Consider the following 12,055-nt stretch of genomic DNA (forward strand, 5'->3'; position numbering starts at 1 on the left):
GCACTAATACAATGCCAAGATATCTGTGCAATGAAGACTGTGTGTGGGAGCTTACCTGCATTTTTTTGTAAATTAAAATCAAAAACATATAAGCTCATACAAACAAACCCAAATTTTACAAATGAAACAATCTGTCATGTCTTTGAAGCTCAATATCTGTGCCATGCTAACAATAACCTAGAGCAGGGTGTTCCCAAACTTGACCCCCAAAATAACAGTGCCAGAGGCTGGGGACCCCCACCGTCCCTGGAGGTAGATAAAGCAAAAGATGATGCACAAAGCATTATGAGGAAATGTACATTTTAAGGAGTTTTTGAGCAAATTACTGTAATTTAAGCACACATCTCACTCAATAACTATTGTTTTGAATTGAACTCTTGTTATAACTATTTTTTTTTTGCCTTTAATTGATTAGATAGCTGAAGAGAGACAGGCAATGTGGGGGGAGAAGGTGAAGAAAGAAATGCACCAAACACGGAGCAAGACTGGGAATAGATCCTGTGACCAGTGCGTCAAGGACTATAGCCTCTGGTCCACCTACTGAGGCTAAACTGGCTCCCTATTGAATGCATTTTAAGGATTTTTTTACAATCATGGTCAAAATAAACCACTATACATCATTTCAAATTTAGCTGTTTTTGGAAAGCATCTCACTCCACTGAACCACTGATCTAAAGCACTAGATTTTAATGTGTTCTCTTAGAAAAAAAACAAATGTTCAGAAGTTTGATTTATCATTTGATTGATCTAAAAATCACAACAAGTAAATAAGAGCTGCTTACCATGTTATTAATGAAGCCTGACCCTAGTCATTTTGTTTTGTGACTGTTTGTGTAAATAGCAGATACTCACAGCTTAATTGTACTGTCAATCATTGTCGTCATTGTTGGCTTTATATTTTCTAAGTTTTTGTTTTTATTTGGTATTGAAAGCCAACAATGACAAGGGTTCATATCTTTACAAAAATAAAAAATCTAAATAACAATGACATAAGAGTGAGTAATTTAACTGGGTGATGACGCCACCACTGTCATACAGTATGTCATGACATCTGCAGCCTGGGCTCAACCTGCAGGTCACGGACTTCCTGACCTCTGGCATTAACTGGAATCTGCCTCGTACCATGACTGAGTTTTCATGCTGCTTTTCTCCAATCTCATTGTCTTTTGAAGCTTATTCTGAAAATCCGAGATGTTCTTACAGAGCTTTTAACTGAAGTAGAAGCTTAGCTCATAAAAGCATTAACTGACTTAAATGTGAGACTGACCAGGTCATACATGTCAAGTGGAAGCTGGACAACAAGGGCTAGAGACCGCAAACTAGCAGACATACAGGAGAATATGAAAGCTTTGATTTAGCCTCTGGTTTGAATTCTTTATAGTTTTCATAATTCCCAGGTTTTGGTTTAGCACACAAGGGTGTCAACATTTTATTCTTTGAGACCTATCCATACTATGTCTAAATAATGGCCCAATATTTATCAAAAAGCCCCAAGGTTTTAAAGGACTAGAGGTCTGTGATCTGGCAACTTTTTGGTACTGAAATAGTGCCAAGACATATTCAAAATGTGAAAAATGTAATTTTTGGTAATTACACAGTAACCCAGTACAGTACATCTAGGACTCATATTTGTTGGAGCTATATTGAAAAAAGGCATTGATATAGTTTGATTTTATAATCTTTTCAAAGTTTAAAAATCTTGTATCAAGACAACCCAAAAGTACACTTACCTATCAATCTTTCTTTAAGTTACAGAAGCATCTGATGATTGTTTTCAGCAATAAATCTGCTTACTTCTGCCTACTTACTTCCACAATAAATTGTTACATTTTTAGTTTATTTAAGTCAAAAATGGGGAAAAAGCACACCCTACAACCACTCCAAAAGCCCCCCCAAATCCCCTTTACTGTTTAAGATTTGAAACAAAAGCAGCAAACCCTCATAAGAACCAGCAAATATTGATGTTTCTCCTTGAAAATTTAAGAAACAGTCAATAAATTTTCTAATTACTTCATTAAACTTCTACCTGGTAAAAAGGTTTTATCAAACAATTATTGCATCTCTGCATGATTTTGTTTTGTTTTAATTATTGCAATCACAGCCTGATATAGAGAGGCTCAAAAACAAAAAATTAAGGTTTCTACTGAAATTGAGTAAAGTGAGACTCTTATTTTTTTTCATCATTCCTTACACATAGGGCTAATTTTTTTAACATCTGCATAAGAACTGCAGCCATTACAGCAAGTACAATAAGTATTCTTTAATTGTCTAAAACATATTTCTGAAGATGATCTCAGATTACATCCCTGCTGGGACTATAAGATCACTAATAATACGAGCAAAAAAGAAATGAACAAATATGAAGCAGGGAAAAAGAGTAAAAAGCAGCAAGACAACAGTAAGAGAGTGAGCAGCAGAGGCTGGATCTGAAGCTTTAAACACACAAGGGAAAGGGGAGGTGGACTGGGCGAATTAACTTTCAGGACACTCTTGACACCCAGAAGCCAATCAGATTTTCATTAACTGGCAGAGGGACAGGCGAAGCTGGCACAAGCTAATTAACCTCTGGATCTCTCACTGCCAAAGGAACATGGAGGGAAGTTGTGGGATGCCAGGAAAGAGGGGAGGAGAGGGAGACGGAGGGGGATGCCCTCGGGCAGAGGCCTGCAGGTTGGGGAAATGAGTGAGAGTGCAGAAAGGCCGGACGGAGCTCTAAATATGAAACGTGGAGAGGTTTACAAGGTGGATTGGAACATGTAAAGTTGGAGGTGGTTAATTGTGATGTTTCCTTGTGGCTGTACTTTCAGATTAAAAGCTTGAAATCTTAATTTATAGATGGATGTTTGATATTTTTCTGGGAGATAAAGCTTCTTTGTGTGATGCTGAGGGCTTGGATCTAAGTACCCCAAAGTCCAGCTTCACTTAAAAAACAACTGTACCAGACTCGGGTATGGTACGTAAAAGATGCAAATGCAACTGTGCCCTAGTACAGTGTACTCATCAGCAAATAGAGTCATAAAGGCAATTGTAAATGTCAACTGTTTCTTCAAAAAAACATCCTGTGAGCTGTACAACAGTTCAGTCAGGATGACTTTGTCAAGAAACACACGATTTGCAGGTATAAATATGTCTTTATCAACAGTTATTAATTAGCACTAATGCTGTTATTCATATTTGGATGTGTGGCTGTTCTGGGGTCTCCCTGCCCTTTCCACAAACCTACAGGGAAAGTATCAAGCAGGAAAAGCACATGTTCCTGCTTTTCTTATGATGATTAGGAAAGTCTAAAGGCAGGGAGAGAAGCAGCAAAAAACTCAGCGCAGAACAGGCATCAATAACAACAAAATAACACGGATTAAGTCAGAAGTAGAATGAAGGAGGAGCTGGGGTGGAGGAGGGAAGCGAGAGCAGCTTGCAGAGAGAGAAGTAGAGTGTAGCCAGGCAAGAGCAGTTTAAATAAGGCATGAGAGCGATTAGCAAATAGCATGCTTAGAGCAAATCAACTGGCTGTCGGCTGATGGGGGCTTGCGTGAGATCTTAATTATGGCAGCGCTTGACTTTGTCCTTCCTGAACTAACGCTATATATTTGATATGTGGAAGAAGGAAGAGGATCATTGCTTGTGTCTTAAAAATAATATAAGCATCCATAGCAGCCTGAAGGAGTGGTTGCCATTGTTGTCTCTTCATTTCACTCATACCACCACCTACTGTATCAGAGTACATATGAAAGTGTGTTCAGGCACAGAACGATGTTGCTGATGTGAAAGCAGACTGCTGGGTTGACAAGAGTAGAGCAATTGCCCTCCTGCATGTTATGAATCAATCATTCCTTGTGGGAAACGCCCCTGAGGTCTGTTGCACATACTGTATGTCTACATGAATGAGGATTTTACATGTAAAGGGCTCTTTTTACATTTTAAAGTGTTACACCAAACTCTTTAAAAAGCAAAACAGCCTGCATTTGAGGTTCAACTGTGTCGACATTTATAAACCTTTAAGTACACATAATGACTCTTTTGAACCTCAACAGGCCCAACCTGCCACTTACACTACCTTGATGTTATGCAACACCTCATACTTGGAGAAAGCCCCTCTACAAGGCTCCATTGACAAACTTCATAAGACTTGGCAACCCGGATTATGCACAGGCCAGGCAATAAATATCCTTTAAACTCTTTGCTACATTAACTTACCAGTGCCTAATGTTTGAAGTTAGTAATCACCATGTAAAAAAAACTTTAGTCTGTGTATTTAAAGTATGGAGCCAATTATATCTACAAGTGGCTGTGGATCTGAATTTTGGAATATTATTACTTTTTGTTTACAGGGTTTATGTTTATTTAGCTGAACAAAACAACAGAGGATTAAAACAGCAAAGCTGGGTTTTTATTTTATCATGTTTAACTTGTTCCCTGCAAGTTTTGTGTTTATAGTATAAATGAAAATAAAATGCCTACTATTACAAACTTGGCTTTTAGGCTTATACTTAAACTGCAAAAACAAGGATGTGAAAACAAAACACAAGTGAAATAGAAAAAGTCAAGTAAATTATTTCAGATCCTGTCCACCAGCTTTTAAGCAGCCCATTAAAGTGTCATCTGGAAGATACTAGAAAGCTCATGTAGTGACCAAAAATCTGTATACGCTGAAATTAGTAAAAATTCCTAATGGTCTGATGCCACTGGAACAATGTTTGTTATTGTCTGCACTGTTGGTATTAAGTTATTTATTATTGAATAATTTGGAATTAATGCTATGTTGTAAAAGAGCCTCTGAAGCCATATGCTAAATGCCATATTAGTTAAAGGGATACTTGAACATTTTGGCAAATTTGCCCATTGCCATAATCCCTATAGTCTTAGTAAGAAATAATAACGTATAATTATGTACTATTATGACACATGAAGCAAATACTCAGAACTATTTCTTGAGTAAACCACTGGGCGGAGTGACACAGTGCAGCAGCCATGTCTGGAGTGTAGTTCCGGCTTTGCATTTAGCTTTAAAACATCTCCGTCTCGTAATGTTCCATGATTTTTTCATAGCGTGGTGAATGTACAGGTCACTGCTTGTCCACGAGAGCGTTTTGGAGTTGTTGGATTGTGTATTTGATGAGTTTGATGAGGGAAAGCCGGAATACCGTCTGCTTACATTGAGTTGGCACAGCAGGTCCGAACTCGGCAGCGGCGATCTCAAAACAACTTGCACCGACAACTGAAGGTAACGAACCTATTACTAAGACTATAGGAATTATGGCAATGGGCGAATTTGCCAAAATGTTGAAGTATCCCTTTAACAACAGAAAGTATTTTTGTAATGGGATATCTTTCATGAGCATCTAAAAGAAACCGTATTCTCAAAGTAACAATGGATAAAAACAAAACAACTGCTCAGACAAATTTTGCTGTAAAGCTGCAGCAGTACTGACTTTTGTGCAGCTGGCCACTACTGCAGGGTATATACAGAAAATCTGACATTAAACTTTATACTTTTTAAGACCTTTTTCAAGACACTCCTGTTATATTTTGAGACCCAATTGCAGCTCTTATTTCTATCCAGCAATTTTAGTGACACTGTTATGTGCATGTTTTGTACATGTTGCAAAACAAAAATGTGACAATATAGTTGAGAAAATGCAGAGAGTGTTTTTTTATTGTAGTATGTAAATGAAGCTTTCTTTGAGATTCTAGTAGCGCTAAAATCAACAGACTTTTAGCTAGTATTACACTCTGAAAAGCTGCTTTTTATTTGCAAAAGCCTGTGAAATGTTGACAAGCATCAGCCCTAGCCTCTGCTCCAAAACCTTATCCTCCAACCACTTCTCTGAAAACTTGCCTTTACCTATCATTTACATGCACACATCACTGGATCACAGTTATCTTGCTAGCTAGAGACACAGCAGGGCTTTAAGGCTGCAGCATAGCTCAACAGGCAAGAACATAAACAAGCATGCAGACTGACATCAGATCTGGTGGAGCTCCATCAGAGTCTCACTAGTGATTAAAACTAAGTGTAAATATAAAAGCAGAAAAAGCAGCCTCCAACCTCTTTTGACAAATATATAAAGTGAAAACAGCAACAAAATTTAAGACCTTGTGGTCTTCAGATTTTTTAATATTTTCACAAAGCCTTAATTTTGGCTAAATTGATTATAAGGCAGGGCAATTCATCAAAATGTGTTTTAAATTGCAGTATGTCCTTTTGCAGTTTTTAAATCCCAGAGGGTGCAATATTTCTTTAACCTGTCATATGTGTCAAAATACCAGTTTAATTCCACTTTTTGCAGCAGCAGCAGTAAAGATTTTATGCTCTACATGTCATGAAAACCTTGAACTGTCACTTTTTCTGAAGTAGTTAGCAAAAAAATCCTACTTTGCCTTATTTTTTACATTTTCTTTTTACAAAATGAGAACGACATATAAATGATCATTGCTTTCAATACAACAATTCACATCAAATTTCCAAAACAAGTCAAAAAAATTGCAATTAGATACATTTATTTTATCTTTCAGCCCTAGTTTAATCAATCTACTTCTGTGTTGGTTTTAATCTAGTGATGTATTGATTGTATTGATTGAAATAATGGCATATCAAATTGCAATTGCAATGTTGGAATAAGGCATTGCAATTAGATTATTTTCCCAATTTGTTCAGTCCAAATTGATTAACAACTTTTAATACCTTTGAAGACTCTGCAGATAACCTTTTTTGGCCTTGTTTCACTTAAAAAGGGTCAATTCCAACCTGATTATCCCAGCAGGACATCTTTGATTGGCTTCTTTTGTCAAACATAAGTGTCAGATATTGAATATATGGCAAACACATATGAATATATGACAAAACATAACAGAAATTTATTCAAGCATTTTAGCTGGAACTAGATAAAATTGGAATGTTTGCAGAAAAAAATAAAATATCATGTAGACTGACTAATCATTGTGGCTGTAAACCACCAAAAATGTGCCCATCCATCTCCTGCCTGCAACAAACCACTTCTGGTACGTCTGTGCCTCTGCTACACCTCTAGTCATGTTCTTGTGCGCCTGTGTGAGCGTGTGTGTTGGTGTGTGTGTCTTACCGTGAAATGCTGCCCTGGTAGAAGAGCTGGCCTCTGCGGGGGAAGAGCTCTTGGAGCGCGAGTTAAAGGGTGATTGTCTGAAGCACTCGTCCAGGAACGGACTGAAACATGATACATAATACTGTCAGTTACACGCCTGCTAATTTTAACTATATTCAGAAATCCTGTTTATTGCCTATGCTAATACTGGAAATAACAATATTATGTAACAATCCCTAATATAATCCATACAAATAATGTTAGTGTGTTCAAAAAACATTATGTAAAACTCAGGAGAACATTTCAGAGGAAAACATTATGCAACTAAACAGCTTTTACATGTACATTATTAATGACTCACCTGTTTATTCCCACCATGTTGCTGTCTTTATGGTTGTTGGATTTGCTGACTTTTTCTGAAAACAACAACAACAAAAACACCCATCAGTCCAGTCATTAGATAGCACATATACAAAACTGTGAGCAGAACTTTGAGGCATGTTTGGGATGAAAACCGATGCTGAATTGAAGCACAGATGTGGTGAATAAGCTGCCTGAGGGCACTATCAGAAGGGAGGAAGGATTGACACAACCCCCAACATGCTCTGGATGTCCTTGTATGTTACCAAGGGCATGGGGAAATAATCTGACAAATAAAATAACAAATTCTACACCTTTAGAGTGGAGTAAGGGATTGATGTGGTGAGTAAGCACGGCCTAGAGTACGGTCTGAGCGGGTAGTAGGGTTGCCACAGACCCCTGATCGTGCTGTGGATGGCCCAAAAAACTGCCAGCGCTCTCTGGGCGTAGCACGAGCAGTGAAAATGTCCAAACAGCTGAAATGCCGTCGAGCTTAACCTTAGCTGCCAAGTGACACACGTGTGTTGACGTGTTGAGCTTGACTCTGGCACCCTAGCGTTTTCTGTTGCTAGGTAACCTCCGTTTCTCTTGGTAGTAACCAAAGTTCAGTTTTACATAGCTCTGTGCGCTTTATTTTTACTTAATTGAAGAGACTTTTGCCAAGAAAATATGATAAGAATGTAGCAGCAACTGTAGCCTGTAGTTTTTACAACACCATTGTTGTTGACAGTGACAGAAACAGAAGTCCTACCCCTTCTTGATTTCGGTTGGTAAATGAGGTATTAGTGGCATTGGCATTTGCAGAGCTCTTTCAAAAGGACCTTTCTGCATCTAGGATGCTTAGGGCTGAAAACACACTTTGGTTTTGTATTGAAAATAAGTGCTGCCAGTGTAAAAATCCGTAGCTGTGAACACAGGCCCAAATTTCTACACCCAAATGAAGCCTCTGTGGAGAGCAGATGTTAACATGTAGAAAGCTGCCACTTTATTCTGTTTGTTAATAAATCATTCCCAAAAACAATCTAAATCTCTCCTACAAATGATCACTATAGAGCAGAGAAACAAAAAACTATATGATCCTGATTCCTCAAAGTTTAACTCTGCACAGGTTCACCATGCCAGCAGGGGTGTTCTGGCCATCTGGAGTAGTGGGAGTCTCTGGTGGGCCTGCCGACCTGAGGGCCGAAAGTAAGCCCAGCAACTCCAGTGTGAAAAAGATTTCAAAAAAATAACAATGTGCATGGCTGGTCAGATCTGCATTAGACTGCCCAGATGGCACGTGTGTGTTTGTGTGTGTGTTTGTATGGTTGTTCTCTTATATGTAAATGAGGGAGCAAACAAAATATTACAAACACCTTTTGAGATTATTGAGTCCAAACAACTCTGGCCTTAAAAAACTGCCCAAGAGTAAAATCAACAGCTAATATTATGTTGAGAGTATACACTTGAAAACTTTATTCAATAATGTTTTATTTGATTTCATTTGATTGCAAAGATCTAGCCAGACCAACACATTAAAAGCTTTTGAGTAAACAGGAAACATCTGCTTAAGACAGAGAAAAATATTCAGATTATTCATGGTGGTTGTAGAAAAAATATGAGAAATAATAAATACAGTATAGAATGTAAAATATAGAAACTAGTGGACTGGAATTTATTTCAAACTAGCTGGGATTTTTGCTTTACAACTTTCAGAGAAGAGAAAGGTTTGGGGAGCTGAAGGCCTGGCATTTAACCCTTAGGCTTAATACTACCATGCTATCAAAAATAGAAGCCCTAGGTCCAAAATACTGATTATTTTTAATATCAGTTATTGTCAAATTGCACAAATAAGTTGGCAAGTCTAGTACCACAGGAGTTTTCCTGCAATTCCGGATACGTCCTCTTTCACCATGGCATATTTCTTAAGAAAAAGAAGTAGATTTTTCAAAATGTTAAATACTTTTCAAAACCATCAATCATTTAAACATAAAGTGACAAGGGTTAGGGTTAGGCATCAGAAAGCATCAAAGTATCCAACATTTTGACAAACTTAAACCAGACTTAGTTAAAGATCTTGAATACATTAAAAGCCACATTCATTTAGAGGCCTCAGTCTTATACTTCTAGCTCCAATCACCAGTCAGTTTAAAGCTGAAGAAGCCTTCAGAGGAGAGAACCTAACCAAATCCAGTTGCCTTTGAATGAAACCTTGATTTGAGATGACCTGGATACCCCTAAAAAGTTTCAGACAATCGTTTAGTAATAGGCTGGTAAAACATAGTGGCTAGAGCTGCCAAGTTAATTGCAGTTTCATTGTTATTGGGATATGAGCATTTGCAATAAACACACAGTAATGGTCTCAGTTTATCAGATTTAATGAGAAAAATAATTTGATGTAAACAAGGAATACCTTCCTCACTCAGTGTGCATACATTTCACCTGTTGGATAGAGGCCTGAGCATAATGGCCATGCTTTCAAACCATTCTGATGCAGTCTGATAAAGCTAAATTAGCCATTGGGTACTCTCAGATTAATTGATGCCAATTTAATGGTAGAAAAAAACAAATTTCCCTTGGATACAGGAGAAGCATGTTGCAAACACAGCTACTCTGGAAAACATAGGGGTGTGTATTGGCAAGAATCTTTATGATACATACATGATACGATATGTATCACGATACAGGTGTGCCGATATCGATAAATTGCGATATATTGCGATACTATGAGCAAGGTAATATATTGTGATATTTTTGTAGCTAAATCTCTCTCTCTCTCTCTGTATGTATATGTTTATTTATAGAAATAAATAACTGTAATTTTAAGTTAATATGGAATATAACAGAACAGAATTAAGCTATTAATAAAAATGTATTAAAATTATCTGTATAGTACACAAATAAAAAATATATAGTGTATTATAAAATACATGGTCCAGCATCATCTGGAGTTTTAACTCTTTGTGTGCAAATGGAAAGATGAGGATTTTTCTTATTTGTTGTAATGAATTAAAATGCTTCCAGGATTTCTAGAAGAAAAGTGGAAAAATAAATCGATATAGAGTAAATGTACTAAAATCTTATATATTTCACGGTACATCAGCTTGTATGTCTTAATGTAATGACAAGGTGCTTGTGGAGGAATACTGATCCTCATGTCCAGCTTTAAGGACTGATGAACTGTGCTGTGAGGAGGGCATGACATGACGGGCCAGAGTTTTCTTTCTTTTTATCGTATTACGGAAGCCATCATTCTTAATGAAACTACAATGGCACAGGTCCTTACACAAAATCTCTAAGATGCCTAGCGTCAGGTTTGTCGTGTCTTCAAGTATTTTATTCTGGCGTGGCATATCTTACAAATGACTTGACTCCTGTATAAGTCTGTACTGTCTTTAATGTTTTGGAAGCCAAAACAAGTCCACATATCCACTACGAATGCATTAGAAGCTGCACTGCTGTGTAGGCACGAACAACCGACTCGCTCAGACCAGAAGTCTTGCGTGATCTCGTTGTCTAAGCAGAGGAGAAGAGGGAAGAGTCAACTGCTTGCTGCCAGCTGGCGGTGCCTGTCGCCAACTAGGGGTCAGGGGGTGAGATTACACCACAAACTACCCCACCAACAAAACAAATTATTAATTAAAAAAACATTGATACTGCATTTTAAAATATCAATGCAGTATTGCGCCGCGAAATATTGTGATATATCAGTGTATCGATATTTTCTAACACCCCTAGTAAAACATAAAGAAATGGCTGAACAACATCTAGACTGTCACTTACTGTCTTTATACAGTGTCTAAAAAGTACTCATCCTTTTGAAAGTTTTACCCTTTAATTGTTTTCATAAATCAATCATGGTCAATATAATTAGCCTTTTTAGACAAAAAAACCTCTTGAATGTCAAAGTGAAAAAAGATTTCAACAAAGTCATGAATTAAATAACAGTATATAATGTAAAATAAGCTACTGCATAAGTATCCACCCCCTTCAAGTCAGTATTTAGTAGATGCACCTTTGGCTGCAATCACAGCACTAAGTCTGTGTGGATAGGTCTCAGGCTTACACATCTCTCAATTTGACTCCTTTCTTCATTGCAACATTGCTCAAGCTCTGTCATGGACATCAGACAGCCCTTTTGTAGTCCAGCCACAAATACTCTATGGCATCGAGGTCTGGGCTTTGACTTGGCCTCTCCAGAACATTTCCCTTGTTTCCTTTAAACCATTTTGGTTTAGCTTTCATTGTATGTTTTGGGCCATTGTCTTGCTGGAAAATAAATCTCTTTTGCCACATTCATTTTACCCTTTACCTTTACAAGCCTTCAAGAGCCGGCTGCGGAGAAGCATCCCCACAGCATGATGCTGCCACCACAGTGGGGATTGCATTTCTGGTATTGTGCAGTGTTTGGTGTCCAACAAGAGTCTTGTCTGATGGCCAGAGAGCACTATTTTTGTCTCATCGGACCAAAAACTTTCTTCCACTTGCCCATGGAGTATCCAACATGGAGTGTTCTTTTGTCTTCATGGTGTAGTGGTAGCCAGGAATACTGATTAACCAGTGACAGGACCTTCCAGACACAGCTATCTTTCTATTACAATCATTACAGACACATTCACTGCATCCAGGTGATCCCCATTTCACTAATTGTGAGACTA

The 12,055-nt window shown here is 37.8% G+C and overlaps 1 protein-coding gene across 1 annotated transcript in view; it reads right to left on the reverse strand.

The window, feature by feature from the left end:
* znf827 (zinc finger protein 827) overlaps nucleotides 1-12,055 on the reverse strand; it is a 131,568-nt gene that overhangs the window by 33,390 nt on the left and 86,123 nt on the right. Inside the window, exons 7-8 of the mRNA XM_041784605.1 lie at nucleotides 7,420-7,474; nucleotides 7,080-7,180 (exon numbers count right to left, since the gene is read on the reverse strand). Coding sequence (XP_041640539.1) covers nucleotides 7,080-7,180; nucleotides 7,420-7,474 — 156 coding nt within the window. The remainder of the gene's footprint in view (nucleotides 1-7,079; nucleotides 7,181-7,419; nucleotides 7,475-12,055) is intronic.

The sequence above is a fragment of the Cheilinus undulatus genome, linkage group 4, assembly GCF_018320785.1.
Source record: "Cheilinus undulatus linkage group 4, ASM1832078v1, whole genome shotgun sequence".
Taxonomy (NCBI): Eukaryota; Metazoa; Chordata; class Actinopteri; order Labriformes; family Labridae; genus Cheilinus; species Cheilinus undulatus.